The sequence below is a fragment of the Orussus abietinus genome, unplaced genomic scaffold (genome assembly GCF_000612105.2).
Source record: "Orussus abietinus isolate OABI.00-Male unplaced genomic scaffold, Oabi_2.0 scaffold203, whole genome shotgun sequence".
Classification (NCBI taxonomy): domain Eukaryota; kingdom Metazoa; phylum Arthropoda; class Insecta; order Hymenoptera; family Orussidae; genus Orussus; species Orussus abietinus.
In genome coordinates, this window is record NW_019394350.1 from 68743 (window position 1) to 96007 (window position 27265).

General features: G+C 53.8%; 2 protein-coding genes across 38 annotated transcripts in view; both read left to right on the forward strand.

The window, feature by feature from the left end:
• LOC105694366 (longitudinals lacking protein) overlaps nucleotides 1-27265 on the forward strand; it is a 130289-nt gene that overhangs the window by 45743 nt on the left and 57281 nt on the right. Inside the window, exons 7-8 of one of the 37 annotated variants that reach the window (XM_012414925.2) lie at nucleotides 5962-6118; nucleotides 6372-6681. The exons of 18 other annotated variants lie outside the window; for them this stretch is intronic. In XM_012414925.2, coding sequence (XP_012270348.1) covers nucleotides 5962-6118; nucleotides 6372-6666 — 452 coding nt within the window. In that variant the 3' untranslated portion in view covers nucleotides 6667-6681. Of the gene's footprint in view, nucleotides 1-1014; nucleotides 1269-1843; nucleotides 2124-4873; nucleotides 5242-5961; nucleotides 6210-6371; nucleotides 6682-7694; nucleotides 7933-8181; nucleotides 8715-9629; nucleotides 10006-11359; nucleotides 12781-13088; nucleotides 13456-13843; nucleotides 14193-15500; nucleotides 15702-17037; nucleotides 17371-17592; nucleotides 18216-20177; nucleotides 20601-20884; nucleotides 21626-23428; nucleotides 23833-24166; nucleotides 24745-25137; nucleotides 25556-27265 lie in introns of those variants that run through there. 18 more of the 37 variants (XM_012414924.2, XM_012414928.2, XM_012414951.2 and 15 more) reach the window with 18 other exon arrangements.
• Nucleotides 10084-11304, forward strand: LOC111673896 (zinc finger protein 771-like). Its single transcript, XM_023431918.1, has one exon. The coding sequence runs from the start codon at nucleotides 10203-10205 to the stop codon at nucleotides 10545-10547; it is 345 nt and encodes a 114-aa protein (XP_023287686.1). The 5' UTR covers nucleotides 10084-10202; the 3' UTR covers nucleotides 10548-11304.

Below are 27265 nucleotides of genomic sequence, written 5' to 3' on the forward strand. Positions count from 1 at the left end.
CCGATTTTCTCCATCTTGTCGGGATTTCTTCCTTCTTGTCGCGAGTCGCCTCGACGTCGGAGAGCTCGGCCTCGACCCGATGCATGCGCATCCCACGATGTGTCCAGGTTTAGTAAGGTGCTCCCCAGGGAGCCGCTCGCTCGATCCGGTGCTGACCTGAGGAAACTCTTTTCTAGGTGGAAAGCTCGCCGGGGCGTTCCGCGCTACCTACGCGACAAGCTACGCGAAGAGCTACGAGAAGAACCCCGAGGTGGAGTATAACGCGACCACCGGCAAGTTTCACTGTCCCAAGTGCAGCAAGGGGTACGGAAGGAGGGACACCATGCTGGGACATTACCGGTACGAGTGCGGAAAGGCACCCCGCTTCAAGTGCCCTTACTGCTCCCTCCTCAGCAAGAAAACCTCCAACATCTACCAACACGTTCGCTGCGTACACCCTCACGAGCACGTCACCCTCGTCAAGTTGTACTGAGACCCCCCGGGACGAGTATTGCCGAGTTGCCAAGGACTTCCGGTACCACCCGTCGAGGACCCCGTCCGGAACGCGACCCCCTCTTCAGGGGTGTCTTCGCGCGCCGATCGATTGTCATCGACCCGACCAGAGGAAACTTGATAATAAAAGTGATTGGAACTCGAACTCGAACAGGGTGGAATGCGATTCGATGGCGATCCCCGACGCGTTAGGCCCTTTCTTTTAAGGACGCGAAGAAACGAGGTCGAGGTGGCGTGAGTATCGGACTTTCCTCGATTGTCGCCGTTTTTTATTCGGTTCTCTCCCCGTCCCAGGATAGCGACCGAGCATTTTCATTTAAATTCACGGTTTCCCGGAGTCCCTCTGTCCTTTCCACGTCTCGACGACACGGCGTCCGCATGAAGGGTCTCCGTATCGTTTGGGTACCGAAACCAGAGGTAAGGAGAAGGTCGGAGGTGGAACCTTCCACCTCCCTGCCCGGAAGGGCCTCCCGGTTTTCTTGGGTCCAGGGACTAACGAGGACGCGCCTCTCTCTTTTTCAGGACGTTTCGGCAGGACGATCCCTCCCAGGAGCGGCAAGAAGTACTTCTGCCAGGTCTGCTCGACAGGATTCACCCACAAGGCCTCTCTTACGCGGCACTCGCGATACGAGTGCATCGGATCGCAGCCGCGATACGAGTGTCCGCACTGTGGCAAGCGCAGCAAGTATACCACGGCCATATACAGGCACATCCGGAAGCTGCACCGAGGATTCGAGATCCGAGTGAACGTCCTCTACTGACGGGCTCTCGACGGAGGAGGAGCGCGGTACATAGCCGGTGGACCGGTTCTCTTTGAATGCACAAAAATAATATCGTACTTCGTCCGACCTCGAAGAGCGACGTTAAAATCCTACAATAGCATCGGCGCGTCCCCGTTCGAGATAATCGAGCAATTATCCTATATCGCTAATGCCGATAAATCGAGCAATTGTCCACCGACGTACCAAAACCGATCTCTCGGATGCTGCGTGGTCCACTTCGTGTAGAGACCCCCGTTAAGCCTTTTTCTTGACCTTGAATCAAGCGATCGATATCCAGTCGATCCTCTGTTTCTTCGACCCCTTTCCTCGAGGTTCCTTAACCCTTTGGACACGGAGCCATTTCGGTCGAAATTGGTTTGACCGTGCAGGCAATATTGGACCAAACGTCGGGCGCCATTGGGCGCTCTTAGTAGCCAAAGGGTTAAAGAAGGGAAAATACTAGGGAGTAGTAATTAGGGAGATGAAAATGTAGACTCGCGTCGGTGCGGCGTGCCTAGAGGTCTTTCGAAGAGCTCGGGCCGAAGAATCGCCTCCGCTCGGCCTAACCTGGTGGATCATCTCGGTTTCAGGGATCTGGTTCGGGGGGAGGACGCGCGGAGGGCCCAGGAGGACCATTGACGGCCCCTGCAAGAAGCACCGGTGCCCCAAGTGCAGCAAGGCCTTCTCCCAGAGCTACTCCATGTACCGGCACTGCAGATACGAGTGCGACTCCAATCCACGGTTCCAGTGCCCGTACTGCGGACACGTCAGCAAGTGGAGCCACGCGATCTACAACCACGTGAGGAAGCTGCACCCCGGGGAACGCGTCGCCGCCAACAAGCTCTACTGATTCGCCCACCCCGGCCACGCCGGTACGATCGAAGCCCGTCGATCCCTCCCTGGGAGTCGTCGAGGCCGTTGTAGACTCTACTCGGAATAAAAAATCCAGAGAGAAACCTCGAACCACCGCGTCCCGTCCTGACCCTCATCTTTGCGGTCCGCGGATTGAAAGATCGCCGAGCACCGGTCGACGTTCGATTTCTGCCGCGTCGAAATCCGGAGTTTCGGCCTCAAAGTTCCTCCCTTCCAACGCCCCGGAACGTCGAGTCATCTCCGTAGCTAACCCTCTCTTGGTCTTTTTTCTGCTTCCAGGGTTCCGGCCGATCCTCGTCGAGAGGATCTATACGCGCGCCCCGCGCATGCCGCGCCTCCAAAACGCCCTCAACCGCTTCGGATTCCCCTGTCCGAAGTGCGCCAGAACTTTTCGCACTGCCGGCGGCATGAGCCGCCATTACAGGCTGGAGTGCGTCGACTCGCCGCGATTTAAATGCCCGCACTGCGACATGCGTAGCAAGTACACGCAGGCGGTCTACCGCCACATAAGGGCGAAGCACCGCGACATGGAGCTCCGATTCGTCAAACTGTACTGACTTCCCGGAGCCGAGGCGACGTCGTCGACCTCGTGTCCAAGCCTCTGCATAAAACCGAGTCACGTAACCCCGGAGACCACTTTATTTCGACCGCCGAACCACCCCGGAACGCGGACCCTGGAGCGACTTCTCATGGACAGTTTCTCGTTGCAGGTGACTCCGGCCTCGACGAGTCGCGCGGTGACGGAGGAATCCGTAAGTGCGACCTCTTCGAGGACGAGGCGGCGGGAACCAAAGACCTTACGCATGCGCTGTTCCGTGTCCGCGAGCGTTTCTTTTTCCACTTCCCCGGCGAGACTCGTCCCCGGCGCCGACTCTAACTCCTGTTCAACCGATTCTTCCAGGCCGGTACGTGGAGTACGCGGAGGGCGGATGGATCCATTGCCCCAGGTGCACCATCCGCTTCTACTCCAAGGACTGCATGCTCCGGCATTTCCGGTCGCACTGCGAGCAGCGCGAGGCCAGGTTCCGCTGCACTTACTGCAACTACGGGTCCAAGTACAGCTCCAACGTGTACAAGCACGTGCGTCGGGTGCACAAGCAGATGCCCTTTTTCAAGCCGGACAGGATATACTCGCGGTAGTCGCCGACCTCCGACCCTGGTCCCCTCGAATGCCTATATTTCCATACGAGCCGCCTCGCCGTGCCGTTAGTGTAGTTGTGTCGAATAAAAGCCTAACAGCGAATCTCTCCAAACTTGGACCCAGGATTATCCCTTTATCGCGCCCCTGGTTGCTCGTCGAGGTACGTATCCGTGACCTCCGACCCCCGAAGCGCCCCGATCGTCCAGGCGTCGCCGTCGACCCCGAAGACCCCTGGACCCTCCCGGTAGATTCTAACGAGCGGCGCCTTTGACTTTCAGCCAACTATCCTGTCGCCGCCGAGAGGAAGAAACAGTTCTTCTGTCCACGGTGCAACAGCGGCTTCACCATGGAGTCCAACATGATGACCCATTACCGCCACCTCTGCGGACAGGAGCCTCGGTTCGGCTGTCCCTACTGCGACAAACGGGACAAGAAGGCTTATAACGTTTACAGGCACGTCAGTCGATGGCATCCCGGCCTGAAGAACTACACCGTCAGACTTCACTGAATCTCGGAACCAGCTGGACCACTTCGCGCCGAGTGACGAGAAGAATCGCAGCAAGAAGACCCGCCGATTTTCCCTGCCACCTTTTGTAAGACCTCGACCTCGCGACCTGGATCGACGGGCAATTCCAACCGATCCCTCGATGTCGATCTTAAACCCGTCGCGACGGAACTAGACCAAAGTAGACCTTAGTCTAGGGGTGCCCGATCCACCGAGTAACCCGAATCTCACCTGGATTTTATATTTGAATCTCCGCGAGCAAGAGACTTATCGATACCGAGTACCTCCTCGAGGTGTCCGGACCGTTCAGTGTGTACGAGTTATTTATGGAAATAAAGACAGGAAAAGAATCTCCCGGGTGCGTCGTGGAATAAAGTCGGATCCATGGACCTGGGTATATTTCCGTTTGGCTGCATCCCTCGAGGTAATTCGTACAGTCCCCTTGGTCGATGTCTTCCGAGTTTTTCTCGACAGTCGGGGAATTATTTCCGGCGAACCCCGAGGCGGAGCCACCGGATGTAAATACGTAAAGAAATTCCTTCCCGGTCCGCTCACTGATCGTAGGCTCGGTCTTTCTTTTTCAGAGTTCTTGAGGCCGCCCCTCGTCGGTAGGGCGGTCAAGGACTCCTCGGAAGCGGCCACCAGATACGTCTGTCCTCGGTGCTTCAGCTCCTTCAGCAAGCGAGCGAACATGCTGTCGCACTTCCGCCACGAGTGCGGCAAGGAGCCGAGGTTCCAGTGTCCTTACTGCGGCAAGCGGGACCGGAAGTCCTCCAACACTTACAGGCACATTAGGAAGTACCACAACGGCAGTAGGATCCACGCGTACAAGTTGTACTGATTCGCCCCCGGTCTCGGTCTCTGCCGAGAATAAAAGACGATTCCCAAAGAACCCGAGTGCGCATTATCCCTCCTCCGGCCCCAGGACCCCCCTCGAATTCTCGACGGAGCATCCGGCAGCGAAGCTCCCCTCTTCCCTTATCACCTCGACCGGTGGAAACGCTCGCTTTCGCTTAAAAAGCCCTATTTGAGATTTCTCTGTGTCGAGAGCGGGTTACATCCCGACCGGAGGGACTAACCAAAGGATTTCCCTGTCCGCAGGACACGCGCTGCCGTACGACGCGAGTCTCTTGGAGATGCTGCGAGCCAGCATGGACCCCGGGAACGACGTGAAACGCGAGGAAGACCCTTTCTGGCACGCCGGCAAGATGTCGTATCACTGTCCCCGGTGCAACGCCGGCTACACCTACAAGAAGACCCTGAAGACGCACCTCAAGTACGACTGCGGCAAGGAGCCGAGGTTCAAGTGCCCTTACTGCAACAAGCGCGACAAGTGCTCGTCGAATATCTACAAGCACGTCAGGATGCGCCACGACGGCCTCCCGGTGACCGTCCACAGGAACTGAACGCGTCCACCGAAGGGCTGCCATCCTCCCTCGATTCTTACTCGATAAATCCGCGTATCCCGAAGGAGCGCCACCCGCTGTAACGGCTACGCGTCGACGTCGAGCGTCGACGTATAGTCGATCCTCTTCGTCTTCCTGGAAATGCGAGGAAAAGAGGTCCCGGGGGGCTCCGGAGTGCGTTCCGCTCCCCGGGAAAGATCTCGAAGAAATGGTACCCCGCGTGAATGTACCACCGACGAATAAAGCGTGTGATACCCATCGAACGTAGCGCAGTACTCCTTGCACCTGAGATCGGGTCGATCGCGCTAGGTTATTCGTCCCTTTCTCGCCGACGAGACGTTAACGCGACCTCCTTCCTTTCAGATATCGGCCGAGGCGACTGGTCCGACGCGACGTCCTTGACGTGCCACGTCTGTCAGAAGTGCAACGCGGGATATCGCAGGATGTGGGACCTTATCCGACACAAGTGCGGGCAGAGCCAGCGCTACGGGTGTCCCTACTGCCAGAAAAAGGACCACTCGTCCTCGAACGTGTATCGGCACATCAGAAGATGGCATCCCAGGATGCCGGTCGGCATCAAGAAGCTGTACTAGTCCTCTAGCGGTCCAGACCTCCTGTAACGAATAAACTCCCTGTCTCTGCGAGCTTGGGTACCGCGGACTAGCCCCTCGTCGTCGCCTCCACCAGGGTACTCCCGACCCTGGACCCCCGAAGACCCCCCGTACGTCCCTGCGCGCATCACGCCCCGGAGTCCTCGCTACATGTCCTCGTCCTCTGTTGCAGACTGGTCGAGCTTCGGCCCCGAAGAGGGCCCCCTGCAGCTGGACTGTCCGCGCTGCGGCAAGCTCTTCAAGCGCAGGAAGGACGTCAACTACCACCGCAGGTACCACTGCGGGAACCAGCTCAGGATCAAGTGTCCCTATTGCGACAAGCGCTACAGGTACTCCTCGAACATCAAGTACCACGTGCGGAAATACCACGCGGGGAAGGAGGTCTACTACCACAAGCTCTTCTGAAGAGTCGCTTGTAAAGCTAGCCGAATAAAGGACGAGGTTCACCTTCCGAGTGTCCACCTTCTCGCTCGCGTCCTCGTAGCCCCCGCCCCCCTCCTGGCCGCCGACCCCGAAGAGAGACCGAGGTCTCTCGACAGTGCCTCCACCCTCGCTGACGAGTCTCGCCCTGGCCTTTTTCAGGTGCCTCCGAGAACGACCGCCGACTCAACGCCGAAACCGCCGCAATTCTTCGCTCCCGGTGCAGATTCCACCCCATGGACCAGAAGAGGTACGAGTGCCTCACCTGCTCGTCCAGGTTTACCCAGAAGAGCACCATGATCAGACACTTGCGCTACTTCTGTGGCCACGGACATCGCTACCAGTGTCCCTACTGCGAGATCAAGGGCTCCTGCTCTTCGAATGTTTACCGACACGTCAGGTCTCGCCATCGCGGTTGCGAGGTCGGCGTCATCAAGCTCTTCTGAGTCCTACCTAGACGGTAGAGAGTTGTAAAGCACGGCCGGCGTTTTGGAATGTCTCTGGAATATATGTAAGCGCGATCTTACTCCGTCCTTGGTCGTGGCTTCCTCTTTTCCTCGGTTCCCTGGACATTTCGAATATTTCCGGCATCCCGAGATCGGAAGGGGGTCTTCGCGGTCGACCTTGCCTTTTCTTGCGTCGAAGTCTCCCCGGGCGTTGGACCGACCTCCCCTAACGTTGCGTGCTTGGCTTTCAGGTACCTCGTCGCAAGCGAGGAGGAATTACCGGCGAGGGGTGTACTGCAGTAACAAGTGCCACTACTGTCCGCGGTGCGCCCGTGGATTCACCCAGAAGAAGAACATGCTCAGCCATCTGCGGTATCAGTGTGGCATGGAGCCTAAGTTTCAGTGTCCCTATTGCGAGAAGGTCTCCAAGTTCTCCCAAAACATTTACGCCCACTCTAGGAAGTACCACGTCGGGCAGCCGCTGCTCGTCAAGCGGCTCTACTGATGCCGACCTCGAAGTCGCGAAGATATCGAAACCCTCTTCGGCCTTCTCCCTATCGAGGAGATGTATCACGCCCGCGTTATGGTTAATAAAATTCCCCGGAATGCGTGCCAGCTCCCTGAGTCGTCCGCGAAGAGGAGGGAGGAGAAATAAACCTCGTAACCTGTATTTTGGAGCGCCCCAATTTTTTTTCTTTAGAGTAGTTCCTAGTGGTTCTTAACCGGTGGATCGAGAGGAACGGTCGGAGGACCGCAACGGGAAATTAACGACTAACAATGACTAACAAACTAATCGAAGACGCGACCCTGCAACGAGTGTCCGGTAGAGCGGGTTTGGCTTGTCGGTGGAGGACTCTTCTGTCATCTTCCTGCACTCTTTGGGATCTTCTTCGGCATCTTCTCACCTGTAACCTTCCGCTACTTGGACTTCCGGTTCTCGCGACTCCCCGCGCCCTCCGGGTCGTCCGAAGGTGCCTCCCCCTCCCGGCGTCCCCGGATGCCTTAATGCCTGATTTGTTGTTCACGCTCCTGTCCACAGGGTGGGTCGTCGCAGTCACTTATCCGAGGTACATGCAACGCAAAGGCATGAAATCCACGAGCAACGAATTGAAATTTGCCTGTCCTCATTGCGGGTTTCGCAACAAGCGCAAGGACCACATATACCGGCACATCCGGAGGAAGCATCCCGACGCGGCGGTGTGCTACATCGACCTGTCCATGTTGTGAGAAGAGCCCTTAGAGTAACTCACCTGTAATACCGAGCGTGCCTAACCGCCGACCGAGAGACACGGACCCGTCGGAGTCTGCCCCGTTCATAAATCATATTTTATTAACGACTCTGCTTTCATTTCGCCCCCTCACCCCCTGTGCCCGCCTCGCATCCCCGGCCTCCCTCCTGAGCGGTGCTCCCCGGAACCGAGCCGGAAAGAGGGACCTGGGGGAACCTAACGAGAGAAGGGACCTCGCATCCAAGTCCCAGACCTCCAGAAAGCTAATCTCCCGAAAACGTTTATTTCTGTTCGTAGAGTCCGAGTCGAAGAGCTGGTCCAGGCGCAGGCTCGTCAAGAGGCGCTACGCCTACGCGTCCACCAATCGGCACCCCTGTCCGAACTGCTGTCGCACCTACAAGCACCGCAGCCACATGATTCGCCATTTCAGATACGAGTGCGGCACCCCCCAGCGATTCGAGTGCCCCTACTGCAACCACAGACTCCGACAACGCTCCCACGTCTGGACCCACATTCGCAGCCTCCACCCGGACCGCGAGTTCTATTGCATCGACATCGCGACCAACGCCACCCTGACCAAGCAAGACAGGAGCGAGTAGCGCGTCCCGCAAGGTTTCCGACGACCGGCCTCGCCCGCGATTTTCCACCCCCTGGACCCGATCTCGTCGGCGGAGAAACCCGTAGCGTAGAGCGTAGACAGTGTCGGGGGGAATCCCGCCCTTTTCGCGGGGGAAAACTCGCAGATCCGGAATGCTTGTGTATCCGCGCCACGAGGTCTCCGCGGTCGAAGGGCGAGACCTAGTGCTGCAATAAAGGCTCCCTTGGACCGATCTCGGTTGTCCGGATTTTTCCTCCTCCGACCCCCCAGGGGTGTCGCCCCCCTTGGACTTGCTCGCCCTGCGAGTTATCGACGCCTGTGTTCTCGTTTCAGGTGACCCGCGCCCGAGGCTCCAGGGCGAGCTCCTGCTCCGCCCCAAAGGCTCCGCTCCTCTCAAGGCCGTCGGCACCTTCGAGTGCCCTAGCTGCCATAATCTCTACAAGTGGAAGAAGTCCATGCTCGCCCACTTGAGGTATCAATGCCAGCAGCCGCCCAGGTTCGAGTGCCCGCACTGCGGCGTCAGGAACTACCAGAAGGTCCACATCGTCCGCCATCTCGCCGCCCATCATCCCACCGAGTCGCAGCTCTTCCTCGACAAGAAGCTCAATGCCCTCTTCCGATTGTGACCGGCACCCCCGAGAAATAAAGTCGAATGATCGCGCGACCATGTCCGTTCACCACCCCAAATCCCCGCCGAGAGGTCCGCACCCTGACATGTACACCCCGAGACCGGTGCCCCAGGAACGCGCTTGTATATACGTGTATATAGCGGTTACATAGATCTTAATAACATCGCTTATTATACCCCGAGAAAAAAGAAAATGCCACCGAACCGAAGACTTATTTTGTTAATCCAAAGAATTTCCCTCAAACTCGAATAAATTTGACGTTTGGTTGAGTTTATTCGAGATAAATCATTATTCTCTGAATGAACAAAATATTCTTTTCTTGGTAACATCGAAAGAAGTATTACTTAGGTTCTCTGACATTTTTGTTTTTTTTCTCGGCGTGCCGATATTGCAAGTGCGTTTGCCGGGTACGGTCGGAAGGTCGGGGACCTCGTCCACGGGTCGACCTTGTTCAGTCCGCATCCGGACTCGAATCGACCCCGAAGAGCCCCAGCTGACCGAGGCTTTCCTGGTTTCAGGTCGCTCCTCGATGGCCGTCGCCCCAGGACACTCCAGGCTCAGGGTGGAGAGACGCAGGAATTACCGAGCCACGGGACTCAGCGTTAGGTGCCCCAAGTGCGACCAGGCCTACAAGTCCTCCAAGTCCATGTGGATGCACGTCAAGTACGAGTGCGGACTGGCCCCCCGGTTCCAGTGCCCCCACTGCGGGGTCAAGGCGAAGAGGAAGTACAACGTCTACAAGCACATCAAGATCAGACATTACGGAGCGCCGATTTTCTGCATAGACCTCGCCGAGTCGGGGCCGGTGAACGCCTATCGATGAAGAGGGTGTCCTTCGAGGGGTGCTTTTTACCGACCACGGACGAAGCCGAACCTCGACTCGATCGCTCTGTACCGCGTCCACGAAAACGACAAATAAATCGTTACGTTTCCACGACCGGCCATCGGTAGCTCGTCGAGCCCGAATTCACCCGCCCCCTGCAGGTGTCCTCGAGTTTGGAAGAGGGAGAGGGTAGCCCCTGCATTCGACTCCGTGAAATAACCGAGTCCGTTGGCTTGCATTTTCAGGTTTTTTCGCCCAACCCCTGGAGATGAGCTTCGGCTTGCAGCGAGCCCTGGGAGACGCTTCGGGAGGTCCGACCCCGGCTTCCGAGTGTTTCCCCGAAAGCTCGAAGCCCAGGGCAGCCGGTATTTTCGCGAGAGCTTCGCGCTGCTCGCAGCTCGGCAAGCCCTTCGGCTGCCCCAAGTGCGGCAGGGGGTTCACCATCAAGGGCAACATGACGAGGCACCTGAAGTACGAGTGCGGACAGGCCCCCAGGTTCCAGTGCCCCTACTGCGAGTTCCGCAGCAAGCAGACCTCGAACGTCATGTCGCACATCAGGACCAGGCACACCGGGGAGAAGGTCTACGTCGTCCACCTCGAGTACCAGGACTGATCGAAACCCAGCCTGTATCGTGCTTGCGAATAAATTGACACTCCTCGATATCTCCTGGACACTCGCTCCGGGTCGAATCCCTCGTCCGACTCGTGTACGCCGCGAGTTGCCGATTATTGGAGCCGAATTGGAGTTCCGGGCGACTCCGTCGAGGATGGCTCGAAGATGGAGCGGAAGCTGCCGAAGGACTCCCTGCTTCCCTCCACGTCCTAGCTTCCTCCAGTTCTCGAGAACGTCCCAGGAGCTTGCACGACTAACGCCTCGCACCTAATCATCGCCCACGGACCTGGGAGCTTGCGGGATGTGTGTCGATCGCCGCTAACTGCACGCCATGTTCCTCGATCTTTGTTGAGACCATCTCAGGATCGATCCTCACCTCGATCGAAAGGCTTTTTTCAACGTCGCGCCCCGCGACTCCACCCTCGTCCTCGAGGGGCACGTCGCGGACCACTCTCGCGACGCCTTTTGCTCACCTTTCCCCGCGTTTACACGTATCTACCCATCTTCACCCACCTGTTGCATGCCCTCTCTAACTCGCTAACCTCGGGTGGACCGATATCGAGGTCGTCCTCGGGCTTTTCACCTCGAAATCTATTGCACCCCGTGTCCGTGGGGGAGTTTGGTCGAAGTGGCATGCGAGTCGGTGATCGATCGATCGATCCATGGGATGGGGTTCCTAAAAATCGAGGTTCTTGATAGAGTCAGCCGAACCCAGGTGTCCCGTACGTCCGGGTACCTTGGCTCTCTTGTTCCCTGAATGAGAGAGTCCCTCGGATGCTGGATCCTCACGGGCAGGACCTTCCTGTTTTCAGGTTTCGACCCCGTGAACGCCTTCATCGGGTACCTTCCCCCTGGGTACGGCACCAGCCAGCGATACGACAGGTCCCCCGTCAGGAGGAGGTACTACTGTCCCAAGTGCTTTCATGGATTCACCCTGAAGAGCAACCGCAACCGCCACGTCAAGTACGAGTGCGGCCACGAGCCGAGATTCAAGTGCCCCTACTGCGACCTGCGCAGCAAACAGACCTCGCAGGTGTACTGCCACGTCAGGAAGAAGCACCCTGGGGAACGAGTCTTCTTCGTCGACCTGACGCAGCTCTAACCAGTCGCGTGGCGTCCTGAAATTTCTTGTCTTCGGGATGGAGCCTCTCCTCGGAGTCCAAACAAACCTTGAAAAGTGTTCTTGGATGGAAGCTATCGCGCCATTAGTTCGTTCAAGGGGTTGCACTGGATTTTGAGCGTTATGTACCTCGACTTTGGGGCTAAATTCGAAAATCGACGAGTTTGATTTCTTTTCAATCTTTGCGTTAGCTGTGGATTTCTCGGTATATCTCCTTCGGAGTCCAAATAAACACTGAAAAGTGATCATGGATGGAAATCATCGCGTCATTAGTTCGTTCAAGGGGTTGCACTGGATTTTGAGCGTTATGTACCTCGATTTTGGGGCTAAATTCGAAAATCGACGAGTTTGATTTCTTTTCAATCTGTGCGTTAGCTGTGGATTTCTCGGTATATCTCGTTCGGAGTCCAAACAAACCCTGAAAAGTGATCATGGATGGAAATCATCGCGCCATTTGTTCGTTCAAGGGGTTGCATTGGATTTTGAGCGTTATGTACCTCGACTTTGGGGCTAAATTCGGAAATCGACGATTTTGATTTCTTTTCAATTTTCGCGTTAGCTGTGGATTTCTCGGTATATCTCATTCGGAGTCCCAACAAACCCTGAAAAGTGATCATGGATGGAAATCATCGCGCCATTAGTTCGTTCAAGGGGTTGCACTGGATTTTGAGCGGTATGTACCTCGACTTTGGGGCTAAATTCGGAAATCGACGAGTTTTTTTTTTTTTTAACTTTGGGTTAGCTATGGATTTCACCGTATATTTTATTAGCACGATTCGCGGTTAATTTCTCGTTTTGTACGCGAGCTCACCCTCGAATATTAGGTAGCAGAAATTCGACGAAATTTAGATTTTGCTGGGAACTCGTTAAGGTACAATTAACGCGGTTAATCTTAGCAAGATATGAGTGGGAAGTCGGTAATTTTTATATGGAAGTAAGTTAAAATATTCCACCGATTCGCTACCGTACAGATGCACGGAACGCCTCCGAGAATTTCGGAGCCACTGTAGTATAGTTATAAATACCTATGATTAAAGTAGTTGTTATTTTTAGAAATACTGCGAGATATTGGCGGTAATAAAAACTCTCCGTTGATGCGGTCGAGTCAGCTACTCGGACTTGTGACTTCACTGCCGTTTCCACTGGCACTCACCATTGTACCAATTCCGATAAGTTAGGAAATATTAATTCGTTAAATTACACGAATCACGGATATTTATCGTCTAAGCGAAGGATATATTTTTTTTCTCGGTGCGAAATCGCACCGTAATACCACTTTGTACTCGATTTCGTTGGTCATGAATTTGAGAAACTCCTGCAGTCCGAGTCGCGGATGGTTCCAGCTTGGAGCGAGTCCGGAAGTAGAGAGAATCTCCATCCGAGGGGCCTCCAGATCTAACGACTCGTTTTTATGATTTCAGAGGGCCCCGCTCGGTATCTGTACAGCATCTACGGGTCGTTGTACCCCACCCTCGGGAAGGCCCCTGGACGGCTCTTCCTGATCCCCCAGGACTCCCGGAAACGGGCCGCCAAGAACTACGCCTGCCCGAAATGCGAGAAAAGCTACAGCGTGGCCAAGAGCCTGAAGCGGCACTTGCGGTACGAGTGCGGATTAGCTCCCCGATTCAAGTGTCCGTATTGCAGCGCCCATGGGAAACAAAAGGCCCACGTAAACGAGCACGTCCGCAGGAAACACATCGGCAAGCGGATCTACGTGATCGAGTTGCCACACCGACCTACCCCACTGTAGATCTCCTCGAGACTTACTCAATAAATCGTCCTGAGATATCCCCCGGTCTTCGACTTCGACCGTACCGCGAGGTCCTTTTCAAGGAAAGGACTCCAGAGGCGGAAATTAAAGTCCTTACCTCGAGTTTAACCCCTTCACCTCGAGGGTGGATAACTCGTCGAGGCGCAGGTGCAGCGTCCGACCGCAATCGATATTAGCGATCGACCTTAATTAATCCGCGTTTCCGGGGCGTTCTTCGCTCCACAGGGACGAAGAAATTACTCGAAGAGAGACGAAAGACCCTCGCCCTTCCTCCCTACTCCAAGGATCCCAGGGAACACCTCGTCCTTTTTAATTCCATCGTGCACCCGTCCTTCGTCTCGGACCTTCCGATCCACGGCGGTGGCTTATCGATAACGCAGGTCTTCTTTTTGTTCTCGCTTCCAGAGATGTCCTGCATGCTGCTGCCCAAGCCCCTGCAGAGGAACTATCCTGCCGCTATGCCGCTTATCAAGGACCTCGCCGCCATGTGGCTGGCCAAGCAGAGGACGGAATTCTCTTATCGCTGCGAGCAGTGCGGAAAGGGTTATCAGCACAGGGCCACTCTTCTTAGACATACCAGGCACGAGTGCGGCAAGGAGCCGCAGTTCAAGTGTCCATATTGCGCCCATCGCACCAAGCAGAGGGGCAACCTTTATCAGCACATTCGTACTAATCATCCTGGCAAGAACGTCTTCTCCAGCAGCATCTAGTGACCGATGCGACTCCATTGTTAACCTAGACCTCGACGATCGACTCCAGGCGAGGGTCAGATTTGTAAGCGGACGGCTCGTCGCGCTGCCCCAAATTTCCTTTCCTTTTTTTCTAATAAACGGCGAGAATCTCGTGAAACGCGAAACCCGAGGAGGTCGCTCCTTCCAAGTCGATGGCGAGGTGAGGGAAATCGCTGGTTGAGCGGAAGCTCCTCCTGGCGAGTCGTTTACCCGAATCTTTGGATTCCAGGATTTTTTTTCACACGGTTGACTTTTGTCGGTGCAAAATTCTGAACCACCGATCCCCGAGGATTCTTTATCTTCAGCCAAGTCATGATATGAAATTAAATCTCGCAGGATTTTTATCATCAGCCAAGTCATGATATGAAATTAAATCTCGCAGGATTTTTTATCATCAGCCAAGTCATGATATGAAATTAAACCTTACAGGATTTTTTATCATCAGCCAAGTCATGATTTGAAATTAAATCTCGCAGGATTTTCGATCTTCAGCCAAGTCATGATATGAAATGAAATCTCGCAGGAATTTCGATCATCAGCTAAGTTATAATATGAAATTTAATCTCGCAGGAATTTCGATCTTCAGCCAAGTCATGATATGAAATGACATTTCCCAGGATTATTCCATCTTCGGCCAAGTCATGACCGAAGGGCAGGTACTGATACTCGTGGTTTTGTTGCTTCCAGGTTTCCCTCCACTTGCGGATCGTCCACATCGATGACGAAGATCGCCAACGCGATGGGTGTCAGAATTTCCGGCGAAGATGAGGAGAACTTAACTTCCAGGATCGCCTAGATCTTGACATCCTGGATAAAGTGCCCGAAATTAGCGAAAGGGTATCCTGACTGAGAACACGAAGAGTCATCCAAGGTTCAATCACGGCAAAGATCCTGTCAGTGTTATCTACTATCCACAGAAGACGAAACGTTAAAATTCAGAGGCACGTTACGAGGATCCACCATTGATTCGACTATAATATTAAAGTAAATTCAAGGATGAAAGGAAAGAACAAAGATCCGCAGTTCCGCAATGTTTTTCACCACTCTAGTGAAATCAACTGAAAAGGCGACGAGGAGGAAGAAGAAGAAGAGGACCCTGAAGAAGTGGAAAATCGCTTTCTGGTCCCTCGGGAAATCGATTTTCTCGCTTTTTGTCGCCCCCAGAAATATATTTCCGCGTCCAATACATTGTCCACGAAGCGTCTCGTTTTACTGGCGACGTCCCCTCCGAATAGTCTCAACCCCCGATTTTTCGGCGTCCCCTAAGTCCTAGGAGCTTCGCCCTACTCCTTGAGAAGACCTCCGGTTCCTGACGACTATCTTTGTTTCAGGTGTTAGGTTCACGTGCGAGTGGTGCGGCCGAATGTTCGCTTGGCCCTCTAGCCTGCGCCTTCACCAGAAGATGGCCTGCGGCAAGCCCCCGAATTTCTGCTGCACTTTCTGCAACTACAAATCGAACTTCAAGGGCAACCTGAAGCGACACTTGTACTGCATGCACAAGATCAGCATGTACTGAGCGAGAGACCCGGTCTCTACATTGTTACCCAGGAAGGGTCCCCGACGTCGAGACTCCGTTTCTCGGCGTTGCGAGACTCGAGCATAAGAATAAAATCCATGCCTCGAAGGAAGGTCGAGGACGTTACCGATTATCGACGTGTGAACGTCACCACGTGTCCCCACACCTCGAGGGAAGCGTCCCTCGGGATTTCTGTTTCAGGCAGGGGAATCGGCGAAGCACCTGCAACCTGCGACCAGCCGTCACCTTTCGATGGAACCTCCCCGAAAATCTTTGCGGTCCTCCAGGTCCAAGTCGCAGGAAAATCGGGAGATCCACCGTCGATCTCTCGATCTTCCCGACTAGGAACTCTGGGACGCAAACCCCGACACCTTCGTACGTACACCTGCCACGAAGCATGCGCTTCGATGTTAGACCTTAGAGAGTTTACGCTTTGTTGCATTTTGCTTCGAGCTCTGTATTCGACGGAAGAGAGGCTGGTGAGAACGTCGAGGCGAGGTCGAGAACTGAAAGCTGACTTGACTCGTTGTTTCCAGATGCGCGGCTCTTTCCCATAGTGAGGCCTAGACTCCACGTTTGCCCCCATTGCGGACAGATGTATTCGTGGGCGTCGAACCTGCGGAAGCACCTGAAAATGGGCTGCGGAATGGTCACTTGCGAGACCCACTTCTCCTGTCAGTACTGCCCGTACAGGTCGAGGATGGAAGCTAGCTTCGTCAAACACTTGCTCTCGGTGCACAATATCAAGTAACGAAATCGCTAGCGAGAGGAATTCCGCGTGCGGCGTCTTCCCTGCGACGAGAGTACTTTCTGCGAAAAGTAGCCCTACACCGAGTGGACCCCTGCGGGATTCCACGACGACCACCGTAGCTGGAAATTACCGAGTTTCCCCCGAAAGCGGGATTTTTTACCCGAGCGTCGTTCCGTTTTTCGGCGTTTTCCGCGCGGAATCCGCGACCGTACATTACCTAAACGTTGTGCGCGGACATCGTACACGTCCGTGTGCGATGCCTTTACGACCTTATCCATAGGACTCGCGATACCTTAGACGTAGCTGCTGTATCTACCTGTATTCACCTGGGATGCCGGTCTTCGCGTCGCCGACTCGACGACCGGCCATCCGCAGGAGCCGAACGCGTCTTGTGTAACGATCATGTTTTATTGCTGGCTTTCCGAAATAAATATCTGTAAACCAGAGCCCCTGGGCTACCCTGGGTACCTGCGGCTTCCTCGGCGATTTTCGAAGTCCTGGGGGAGCGGACGATCCCCTCGCGACCCGGACTATGGGATTCGGAAGAAGCGACTCGAGGGCTCTTCGGTCGACTCTACTGACGGCTATTGTTCTGTTTCAGCAAAATGGAGCGACCGCGGGGGATCTCGTTCCATCAAGTCGATCGACAAATGGGACCGGCCACCCAGGACGTCCCGATGGAGGAGAGTCGCCGATTACTCCTGTCCCACTTGCGGAAAAGCGTTCGCCAGTTTTGCCAGGTTGAGCGCCCACAGAAGACGCTACTGCGGGGTTACGGCGAACATTGTCTGTTGCTACTGCAACCGCAGGGCGAAACGCATTTGGGACATGAAGATCCACCTCAACGGGGTGCACGGGATCAACAAGTTCAGTTGCAAGATCAATAGAGACTTCCTGAAGATCCCCAGCAGCCGATGAAGGTCTCCTCGCGGAATCTTCGGGTGGAATCTACAAGAGGTCGATATTCTTCGGAGTCGCGTTCTCCGCTTTCCTCAGGAACCCTTAGAATCAACCGACGCGATTAGAGTGCATCCCGAGAGGAGTCTCCAGAGTCCTGGTTTTCGAAGCCTCGTATTTCTTTAGCCCTCCCTGATACCCGAAGAGGTTCTCGCGCTGCATTGGCGACTTCCTCGTTGACCCTGTCCTTGTGTTCCAGGTTGCCAGGTTTGGAGGGAGGACGTCTTCGTCGGCGCCGAGGACCGCCTCGACGAACGATCCGTCGTCGTCGACGGCTTCAAGATCGACGATTCGACCGACGTCGGTCTCTCCAGGAAGTACTTCTGTCCCAATTGCACCAAGTCCTACAAGAGGAAGGCGCACCTTGCCGAACATCTTCGCATATTCTGCGGACACGAGAAGAAGCAGTACTGCCCGCACTGCTCCTTCAGGACCTTTAAGAAGTGCAACCTGCTGAAGCACATCGAGCGCATCCACGATCGCCACGATGGGAAGCTGTAGAAAATTCATCTCACCTGGAAACGGGGGAGAAAGGCTGTGGGCTCGCGAAATGGACCTTCAAATGAACCAGGAAGAAGGGCGCCATCGAATACGAGCGACTCTTCCGGCGAACCTTACGACATCTATTTACTCTGTAGTCCAGGGATTATCCGTCAAGTATGAAGGGAGTATTCCGTGACATAGCGACGTATCGTAAACGATGCTCTAGGTTCATTGATTACCGTCAAGTTTGACGAGACATCCCGCAAGCATCCATGCCCTGATAAAAAAAAAAATGTTCATCGAACCAGATTGACCCCAAAGAAATATTTCGTTAATTCAAAGAATAATTATTTCACGCAAATAAAAATGAAAATAAATTGGACGCGGCGTTTCCTCGGAATTGGGACGACTTATTTGAGCCAAATAATTATCCCCTTTGAATTAAAAATGTATTTCTTTGGGACTATTGTAGGAAATATTTCCTTGGTTCGGTGAAATGTTTTCTTTTTTTTTTTTAAACATAAAACGGTGATGCGTCGATGTGAATTCGTGGATTCGTGGGTTTGTTGCGACGAATCCGAGCGGGTAGATAATCATTTCCCTGCGTTTAAGTTCGATTTATGCGACTGTACGATAATCGACTGCGCAGGTGCATGCGATGCAGGTACCTTGGACAGGTGAAGACGTTGTAAATGATTTTGTAGCGGTTCGAACGAAATAAAGCGAGGGTAACGGTAGAGGGGAGAAGCTCTCTCGAAACCGAAAGCCGGATCCGTAGAAAGAGACCTCGTGTCCGTGTCTTCTACCTAGTAAAAGTCAACGTAGACTCTCGCATGGGCAAATCGCGAGCGGCGACTCCTCGTCGGCTTCTTCGAGGTCGGGCCTCGTCGTGGACCGGCGAATTGACTCGATGGCGCTTATGTTTCAGATGAGGTGGTAATCTGGCAGGAGTTCCAATTCGTCGCTCCCGAAGAGACGGATTTTTTATCCGAGGTCTCTGACGGAACGGGCGCAGCCTCCGAGAGCGGTCCAGCGGGAGGCTCGACGTCGAAACCGGCGCTCGTCGTGAAGAAAAAGTTGCCCACCCAGGAGAGGTTCAAGTGCTCCAATTGTCCCAAGTCCTACCACTTTAAGCAGCACCTCAACGCGCACGTCAAGTCCGCCTGCGGCCAGAAGAAGGACGAGTGCTGCCCCTTCTGCAGCTACCGGAGCAACCGGAAGTGGAACGTCAAGTCGCACATCAAGCGCATCCATCCTTCCGTTTTCGAGGTCCCGCGAAACGATCGTCCTTGAGAGCTACTTCCGTCATTCCTAACGAAAGAAAACCCTAGCGTGTAGACGAGGTCTCTCGGTGCAGCGGCGAAGCGCCTAGGATGATCTCCGGATCTCCGGATCTCTCCCGAGAGAGTCGAACGCGCGCTCGAATAAATTCGGAAAAGAAACGAGGACCTTCCCACGCTCGGTGATTCTCTTCAGGGTGCCTCCCTAGGGGCGGTTAGCTCATCTTCGGGGAACTCGCCTTCGAGAACGCCCCTGAATCCGCGTCGAGCCGCTGCTTCATGACTGTCTTTTTCGTGTTTCAGGGCCGTACCATTTCGGAAGGCGCGTGCACACGCGGAGGTACCCCAGGAGGAACCCCGAGGACGTGCAGCATGCCTTGGAGGCCATCCACGAGGGCATGTCCCTGAGGAAGGCCGCCGACATGTTCTCCATCCCGAAATCCGTCCTTCAGCGGTATAGCAAACGGGGCATCCCAACGTCGGTGCGGAAAATGATGCTACTTTTTAATTTCGACCCCAACCACTGATCCTCCACCTCGACCTCGAAGAGGGGAGGTGTCCTCGGGAGCGCCTACGTCGAGGAAGTCGGCTTTCTCGACCGGCGTCCGATTTCCATGGACCAGCGGATCCGCAGCCACCTCGACTCTCTCGCTTCCATTCTTAGCTTTACCCAGGACTCAGGCTTCTCCTTAAAAAATGGAAAACCGACCAAGAAACGGGGTACACCTTCGAAATGTTACTTATTATACTTAAGGGAAGTCTATCGTTTCACTGGAAATATACGTGCAATCGGTATCTGGTGCGCCATTTTACCACATAGGGTTGTCGTCATTTTGCGACAGGACTCTTCCCCTTCCTTGATGTTCGACTCGATCGCTGGCAGGACTTTAGCGATTCGAGAGGCGAATAAAACGAACCCTACGACGAGAGGGATCCCGAATTTATTTGCAGGAATTTTCCCGGAGGACTCCTCTTCCAGGATATTCGACCTAAAATCTGACGAGTCCTTAAACTGTTTCAGAGCTCGAAATGGACTTCATCGACGAGAAGATAGCGATACCGGCAGGAGGGAAATTCGAGGACCTTGTGGACAGGCGCATCCCAGAAGACGTTGTCGAAGAGACCCTCGATTCCGGCGATTTCACTCGAATCGACGATTCCGCAACCGTGAGCGAGGCCAGACAGACTCGGTCCAGCTCCCGCAGGAATTCCCTTAGGATCAGGAACCGAGTGGCCAACTCGCAGCCGCCAAAACTCGCGGAGAGCCGAAGTTGTCCGCGCGAGAAAAATCGCCGAGCGAGGCGCCAGAGGAAACTCGAGAAACCCTCCAGCTCGTCGAGACAATCCGGGAAGAGCCGTTTCTCCTGCATCTTCTGCTCGTACGAGACCTATCGGCAGACCAACCTCAGACACCACATAATGAAAATTCACGCTTAGGCAGTAGGTCGTTGCAGGAAAGATCCAAGAGTTTCCGGGTCAAGGTGTACCACCTCGATGCAAAATAAAAAAAGAGTACAAGTCTTAAGACTCGATGTAAATACTCGCGCGTGGTTCGGTGCTGGTTAACCGGAAACGGTTATCGAGATAATCCGCGAAGAAATTGCGACCTCGATCGGCAAAGAGACCGCGACCTCGATCCGCAAAGAGCTCGCGACCTTCGACCCTCCTAACCGCAGAACCTTGTCTAACGTCGTGTCTAACGTTCTATCTTTCCCTGTCGTTTTCCAGATTCTCGGATGGTGGGCCTTATGAATTGCCAGAGGGTGACCTACCCCTGCAAGAACTGCGGCAAGGTCTACAACTACTACTCGAGCCTGGCGAGGCACCTGAAACACGAATGCGGAGTTGAGCCCAAGTTCCACTGCCCGTTGTGTCCTTACAGGACGAAGCACAAGTCCAGCCTCAACACCCACCTCAACGGCAGACACATGAAGCATCTCAACGAGTTCTACGCCCTGCCCAACGGGTCCTCCTCGGTGGAGGGCGGCGAGGGCAAGTTCAAGTGCAACTGAGCAATGTCCTGCTGCCAGGACCCTGTACATAACGCACTAGCCGTCGTAGATGTTAATAACCAGCGTGTAGACAGCACCGTTCTTCGCGGACGAGATGACACGCGATATCGGCCCTTTAGAGATAGTCGAGCGCCTCGTGGTTATCGCACGGTTATCATCCCCTGCGAGATCGCGAATTGCTAGGAGGAAGAGGAAGTCGAGGTGTCGATCCAACCTTGCATGGTCGATCCAATCGTCCTGATCTTGTACGAAGGACCTAGTCGACCCAATCATGTACGATCGACCTAGTCGATCGAACCTTGCATGGTCGACTTAGCCGACCTGGCACGTATCTGTCCTTTCGTAGAGAAATATCCGTGAGTCGAGTGGTCGCGAGCGAGACCTTAGGCTTCATAGACGAAAGAACTTGTATTTATATCCGCAGGAGCTGATGCAAATAAAGAGACTACGTAATTTCCTCGACGGGCATTTCTGGAGGGACCAAGGAGGCATATAGGTGTCCCATCTTCGGGGGGTGCGGACCCGAAATCCGGGTTATCGCGAGCTCCTCGACCTCCGATCGCGTCGCCGAGTGGAGGTGAGACCTCTTCGGGGTCTCGGCGGAATCCGAGGCGATCGGCGAGGGGCTCCTCGAGTTCTCTCGAGCTCTTCTAACGAAGTCTGGACGTTTTCAGAGTGGGCCATGGAGGAGGCAACGCTGTCGGGCTCGCTTCTTCCGGAGAAGTTCCAGTGCCCCCGATGCGGTAGATCGTACAAGGTGAAGAGGTCCCTGCGGAGACACCTCGTCGTCGAGTGCGGGAAGGCGCCGAAGCACAAGTGCCCTTACTGTCCGCATTACAGCAAGTACAGATGCAGCATCACCAAGCACATCGCGCACATCCACCCGAACCTGCCCTTCCTCTGAAGAGGCACCTTCTTCGGGGTCTGCGCTGGTCCCGGGTGATCTCCGCGCTGTATCTCCGTCAAACTTGTAAATAAAGCTGGTGTCGAACAGAGGGATTTTCCATAATACCGACGAGGTGCTTCCCGCCTCGAATCGACTTTTCCTTCGGGTTCTCTCTCCGACCTGACCTCGAAGGAGCCCGGAAGAGGCGCCGAAGACCCGGTGCCACCTCTTCGCCTTCTCGTCGAGGCTCTTCAGGGTCTCGTTCGGTGGATCGAGACGGGTCGATCTGGACGAATCTCTCGGTCGACCCGTTTCCGATCCGCGTTGTCCTCGTCGAGCCAAAGGCTCCCGTCCTCGGTGAAATTCCGACGAGGTCGTTCCACCGGAAGTCTAACTTTGGCCGCTTCTTTCTTCGCAGTTGCAGATTCCGCCGAGTCGTCGGCCCATGCGACGAGCCTGGAGGAAAGGAGGAGATCCCGAGGTCAAGGCCGCTACGTGTGCGCGACCTGCGGCAGGAGATACCACGAGAAGAAGAGCCTGAATAGACACAGCTCGAAGGAGTGCGGCAAACAGCCCATGCTTCAGTGCTCCTACTGTCCTTACAAGGCGACTTACAAGACCTACCTCGACATCCACATGGAAAAACACACGCTCCAGGATTTCGTCCCTCGACCTCGCGGCTTCAAGTTCTTTCGCTCCTGTTAAGAGACGCTTCCACCGATTCCCACGAATTAAGGTGATATGAAAATGTCATTCTATAAATATAAAACGTTAAAATGTTTATAAAACACTTCTCCAAACTGGATGCATCGAATCGACGGAAACTTCAGCATGTGGTGATTATCATCCCCAAGACAAAAGGCGTGAAACTTCATTTTCGATAACAATATTCTTTTATTTATCCCAGATCCAAGAATACATATCCTTTTTGAAAAGAAAAGATGACATTTCACGAGCATCACCTTCTTCCTTGGGGCCCCATAATCACGTGGTGAAGTTTCAAACGATTCGGCGCATCCAGAAATATTTTATACGTATTTTGACGTTTCATATACATAGAATGACCCTTTCGTATGAACTTAAATTGTCAGAAAATTCGGTAACTCTCAGTTCATCGAGATGCTTGGATTAGCAATAAATCTCCACCCCATAGAAAGCACTCTCCGGCCCATAGGCGCGTCTCTGGTAGCCTAGGTTGTAAATTCGGTCGTTTAAAAAACATCCGAGCGAACGGTTCACCCGTTTTCGAGTTATTCTCCAACTTGTCGCGACTTTTCGTTCCCGCGGAGCGGAAGAAAGGTGGAAAAGCGGTACGTGGTGAATGAGCGGCACCTCGAGGAGAAGGATTAACCGGGCCCTTGGTTTCTGTTGCAGTGGAGGTGCAGTATGCGGCGTACTTCGGGAACGTTGGTCGAATGGTTCCCGAGTCGGAGAGCGCGAAGCACACCTGCGGCACCTGCGGCAAGACGTACAAGCACAAGCACCACCTGAAGAGGCACCACGACTTCGAGTGCGGCGTCGATCCCAGGTTTAAGTGTGCCTTTTGCCCTCACAGAACGAGGTACAAGGACAGCTTGATGAAGCACGTCCTGGCGAGGCATCAGAAGCTCTGGGAGCAGACCTCGCAGTTCGGCAACGAGCATCGGCCGGTTTTCGAGGCCAACCAGATCGACGCCGGTTTTCGACAGACCAACGACGCGTTCCACGCCTATTCCGAGTTCAATCAGAATCAATAGACTCTCCGACGATAGATCACGAAAGAGAGAGAGAGGTTCATCTATCCAGGGGGACGGAAATAAATCGATTTCTAAGACCCAGCGTGCTCGCATTTTGCGCCCTTGAATTATTTATTAACGCCTTCCGCCTGCGGGATCTGACATTGAAATTCAGGTGCTGCAAGGGAGATAGAGAATCGGTCGCGGGAATTCTTCTAGGACTTTCTACGGACGAAATCGTTGATTAGGGTAGATAGAGGTGTATAATTAAGCGAATGAGATTTAGAGAGAGAGAGAGGACAGGTAGGGGATGCGATCGATGCATGGTTAAGGGTTCGATCGATCGACTCGAGTTTCTTTTAGGCGGCGCGATAACGATTGGCTTTCTGTTTTCCAGATCACTCGTACAGCTCCTCGAACTGGAGCTGCCATTCTCTGCCGTCGACGTCGACGTCGAAACTTCAGCCTCTTCCTCGAAGGCTTCGATCGATGACGAACGAGAGCCCTAAGGTTCCGATTCGCGGCGTCGAGACGAAAAAACGGGGATGGGGACCGAGGGGATATCTCTGCATGGACTGCGGCAAGTCGTTCGCCCTGAAGGCCTCCATGACGAGGCACAGACACTTCGAGTGCAATCCTCAGCTTCCCGGACCTGAGAGAAGCTTCGACTCCGCCACTGGAAAGCCGAAGAAGCACGTCTGCCCGAAGTGTGGGCGCTCTTATGGCTTTTTCACATCTTTATGGCGACACCAGAAGTACGAGTGCGGGGTCGAACCCAGGTTCACCTGTCCCCTGTGTTGGGTCAAGTTCGCCCAGAAGAGCAACCTGGAGCGCCACATGCGAACCAGACACTGATGCCGATGAGACAGGTCGTACGGTCTCCGAATCGCCAAAGAATAGGAATCCATGCACGTGGGAACCACGACCCGAAGAGATTCCCATCTACTCCTTGAAGCGGACCTCTACCCGCCACCGGAACGACATAATGGACCGTTGTTATATACGTAAAAAATTCCATGGACTTCGGGTATAGCGATTGATTAGAACTTGGCAGCCATGAGGTCCTGCCAGGTGAAATTCCAGAAACAGGATGAGGAGGATAGTACGACAGGATTCTCTTCGTAGAGAACCCGTAGCGCCCTTGTATGTTGTCGTTGTAGATAACCCTAATTCGATGGTGGAAATAAAACGCATTGGGTCCGAAGGATCGAATGTAGGTTTATGGGAGTTGCTCGCAATTTGTCGGGGAGGAGGGTCCTGGTTTTAATTTAGGTTTGGGTGTAGGTATCGACGAGGTACCGGGAGGTCCGATCGAGAAGTCGGAAGCTGCGAAGGATCTTCTAACGTGGTGGCCTTATCTAATTTCAGGTCTCTTCAGCAACGGCCCAAGGAACCCTACCAGGAGACGTTCCAACCGGTCCAATGCCGACACTCCTCTTCGGTGCCCCCAGTGCGGCAGGTGTTACATGCTGAAGAGAAACCTGACGACTCACATGAAGTTCGAGTGCGGAGGCCAGCGCAACTTCGCTTGCCACGTTTGCCCGGCGAAGTACACGCAGAACATTAGCCTTCGAAGACATCTCCTGCAGCGACATAATATTTATCTGCCCCCGAAATATTCCGTGCCCAAAAGGATCTTCGGCCCATAATTAATCGTACCCACCTGACAGGCCGGAACCGGAAGTTCCTGGCTACCGCTGACGGATTTCTCAATCGATTTCGACGTAATCTTCTCGCTAGTAGAAAATTGTACATCTTCTAAGGTGATGGAAAGGTGGCGCCAAGGAGTTCTCGTGCATGACACTTTTTTCCAAACTGGATGTATCGAATCGATTCAAATTTTACAGTATAAATATGGAGTGGATAAGGAAGGTCCTGAAGCTCATGAAATTTCAATTTTTTAAAAACTTGTTCATAGATATTTATTAAATTCGTTAGAAAAAATGAAATTTCACGAGGACCAGGATCTTCCTTGTAGCCTCCGCGTTCACTTCGTACATTTTGAAACGATTTATCATACCCAGATCGGAGAAAAGTTTCATGAACGATTGACTATTCGGATGCCACCTTTACATCCCCTTAATTAACCCATGCTCGGGATCAGTTTTCTGCACCCTGGGGATTTTGCATCCTAGTAGGACTAGAAGATTCTGCCTTTCCGATGCATGATCAACCTGGTGATTGGATCCTTTCTTCTTCGCCGGACGAGTTAGGCATGTTGCGCGCCGATTTACTAGTTTTTCAAGTGCAAAACACGACTTAGACGCGCGAATAAATCTGTACTAGTTCCGTATGACGTGTAATAAAAATCGCAGTCCGATGGGAAAGTGAAAAAAAAAAAGAAATCGGCTCCTTTTCCATAGAGTTCGGAGTTAAAGTCGCGGCTCACAGGACTTGTATGGTTAATCAGGTCCTGATTTTTCTTTTTCAGGGTTTACAAAAATCCCCCCTAGTTGGTACTCGGGCCCGAACCTGATGTGCCCGAACTGTGGCCGGATGTACAAGATGAAGAACAGCTTGAAGAACCACCTGAAGTTCGAGTGCGGCGGGAGGAGGAGCTTCCCCTGTCACCTGTGTCCTGCCAAATACACGCAGAATGGAAATCTCCGTCGACATATGTGCAGTTTTCACAATGTCGTCCTCCCGACCAAGAAGGGACGCTCGCAGTTCAATTGATCCTAATCTTGTGAGCCTTAGACGGTGCAGAGGGAAAATATAAGAAACGGAAGTTAAGATGACTCCTTTGGCTCGAGACTCCTAGATCCTTCTCGTCCTTGCACCCTCTTGACTCTCCCTCTTCGATGCGTCCATGTTTCCGAGCATTTGTCGAACTCCATCGAGAACTAGGGAAAAAACTAGCGAAGGAGAAAGCAGCCTTCGAAGAGGCTGAGAGTGCTCGACGGATGTCGAGGAAACCTCTAATCTGAGCGACCTTGGACTGTTTCAGGGCTCGGGGAAAAGGTGATCTACGTGAAGGAGGCCAAGCCCAGGAGGAGTCGCCACCCCCAGAGACCGATCTCCGACGATCTTCAGCTTCTGCGCTGCCCCAACTGCGGTCGAGGGTATTCCATGAAGCATAACTTGTCGAGGCACATGCGCTTCGAGTGTGGAGGCCAACGGATGTTTTCCTGCAATCTGTGTCCGAAGAAATACACGCAGAACGTCAGCTTGAGAAGACACCTGACGCGCCACCACAACGTCTACATCCCGACCAAGAGGAGATACTCCAGGGAGACCCGTTGATCGCGGTCGATTTCCATCTCGAATGAGAAACCAGACCTAAAGGGACCGGAGACGAAGGAGACGAAGACTTTCGAGGAGGGAATTTCATTTTTTGTACCAAAGACTCACTCGGGAATGGCTCACCCCGAGCTGACGATGCTAGTCCTCCCCGACGACGACCTGCAACGATTTCCAGGTTCTTCTTCAGAAACTCAACGACCTATCGATATTATTTATAGATACCGCCTAGTCCGAGGAGTTTGTATTTTCCGGA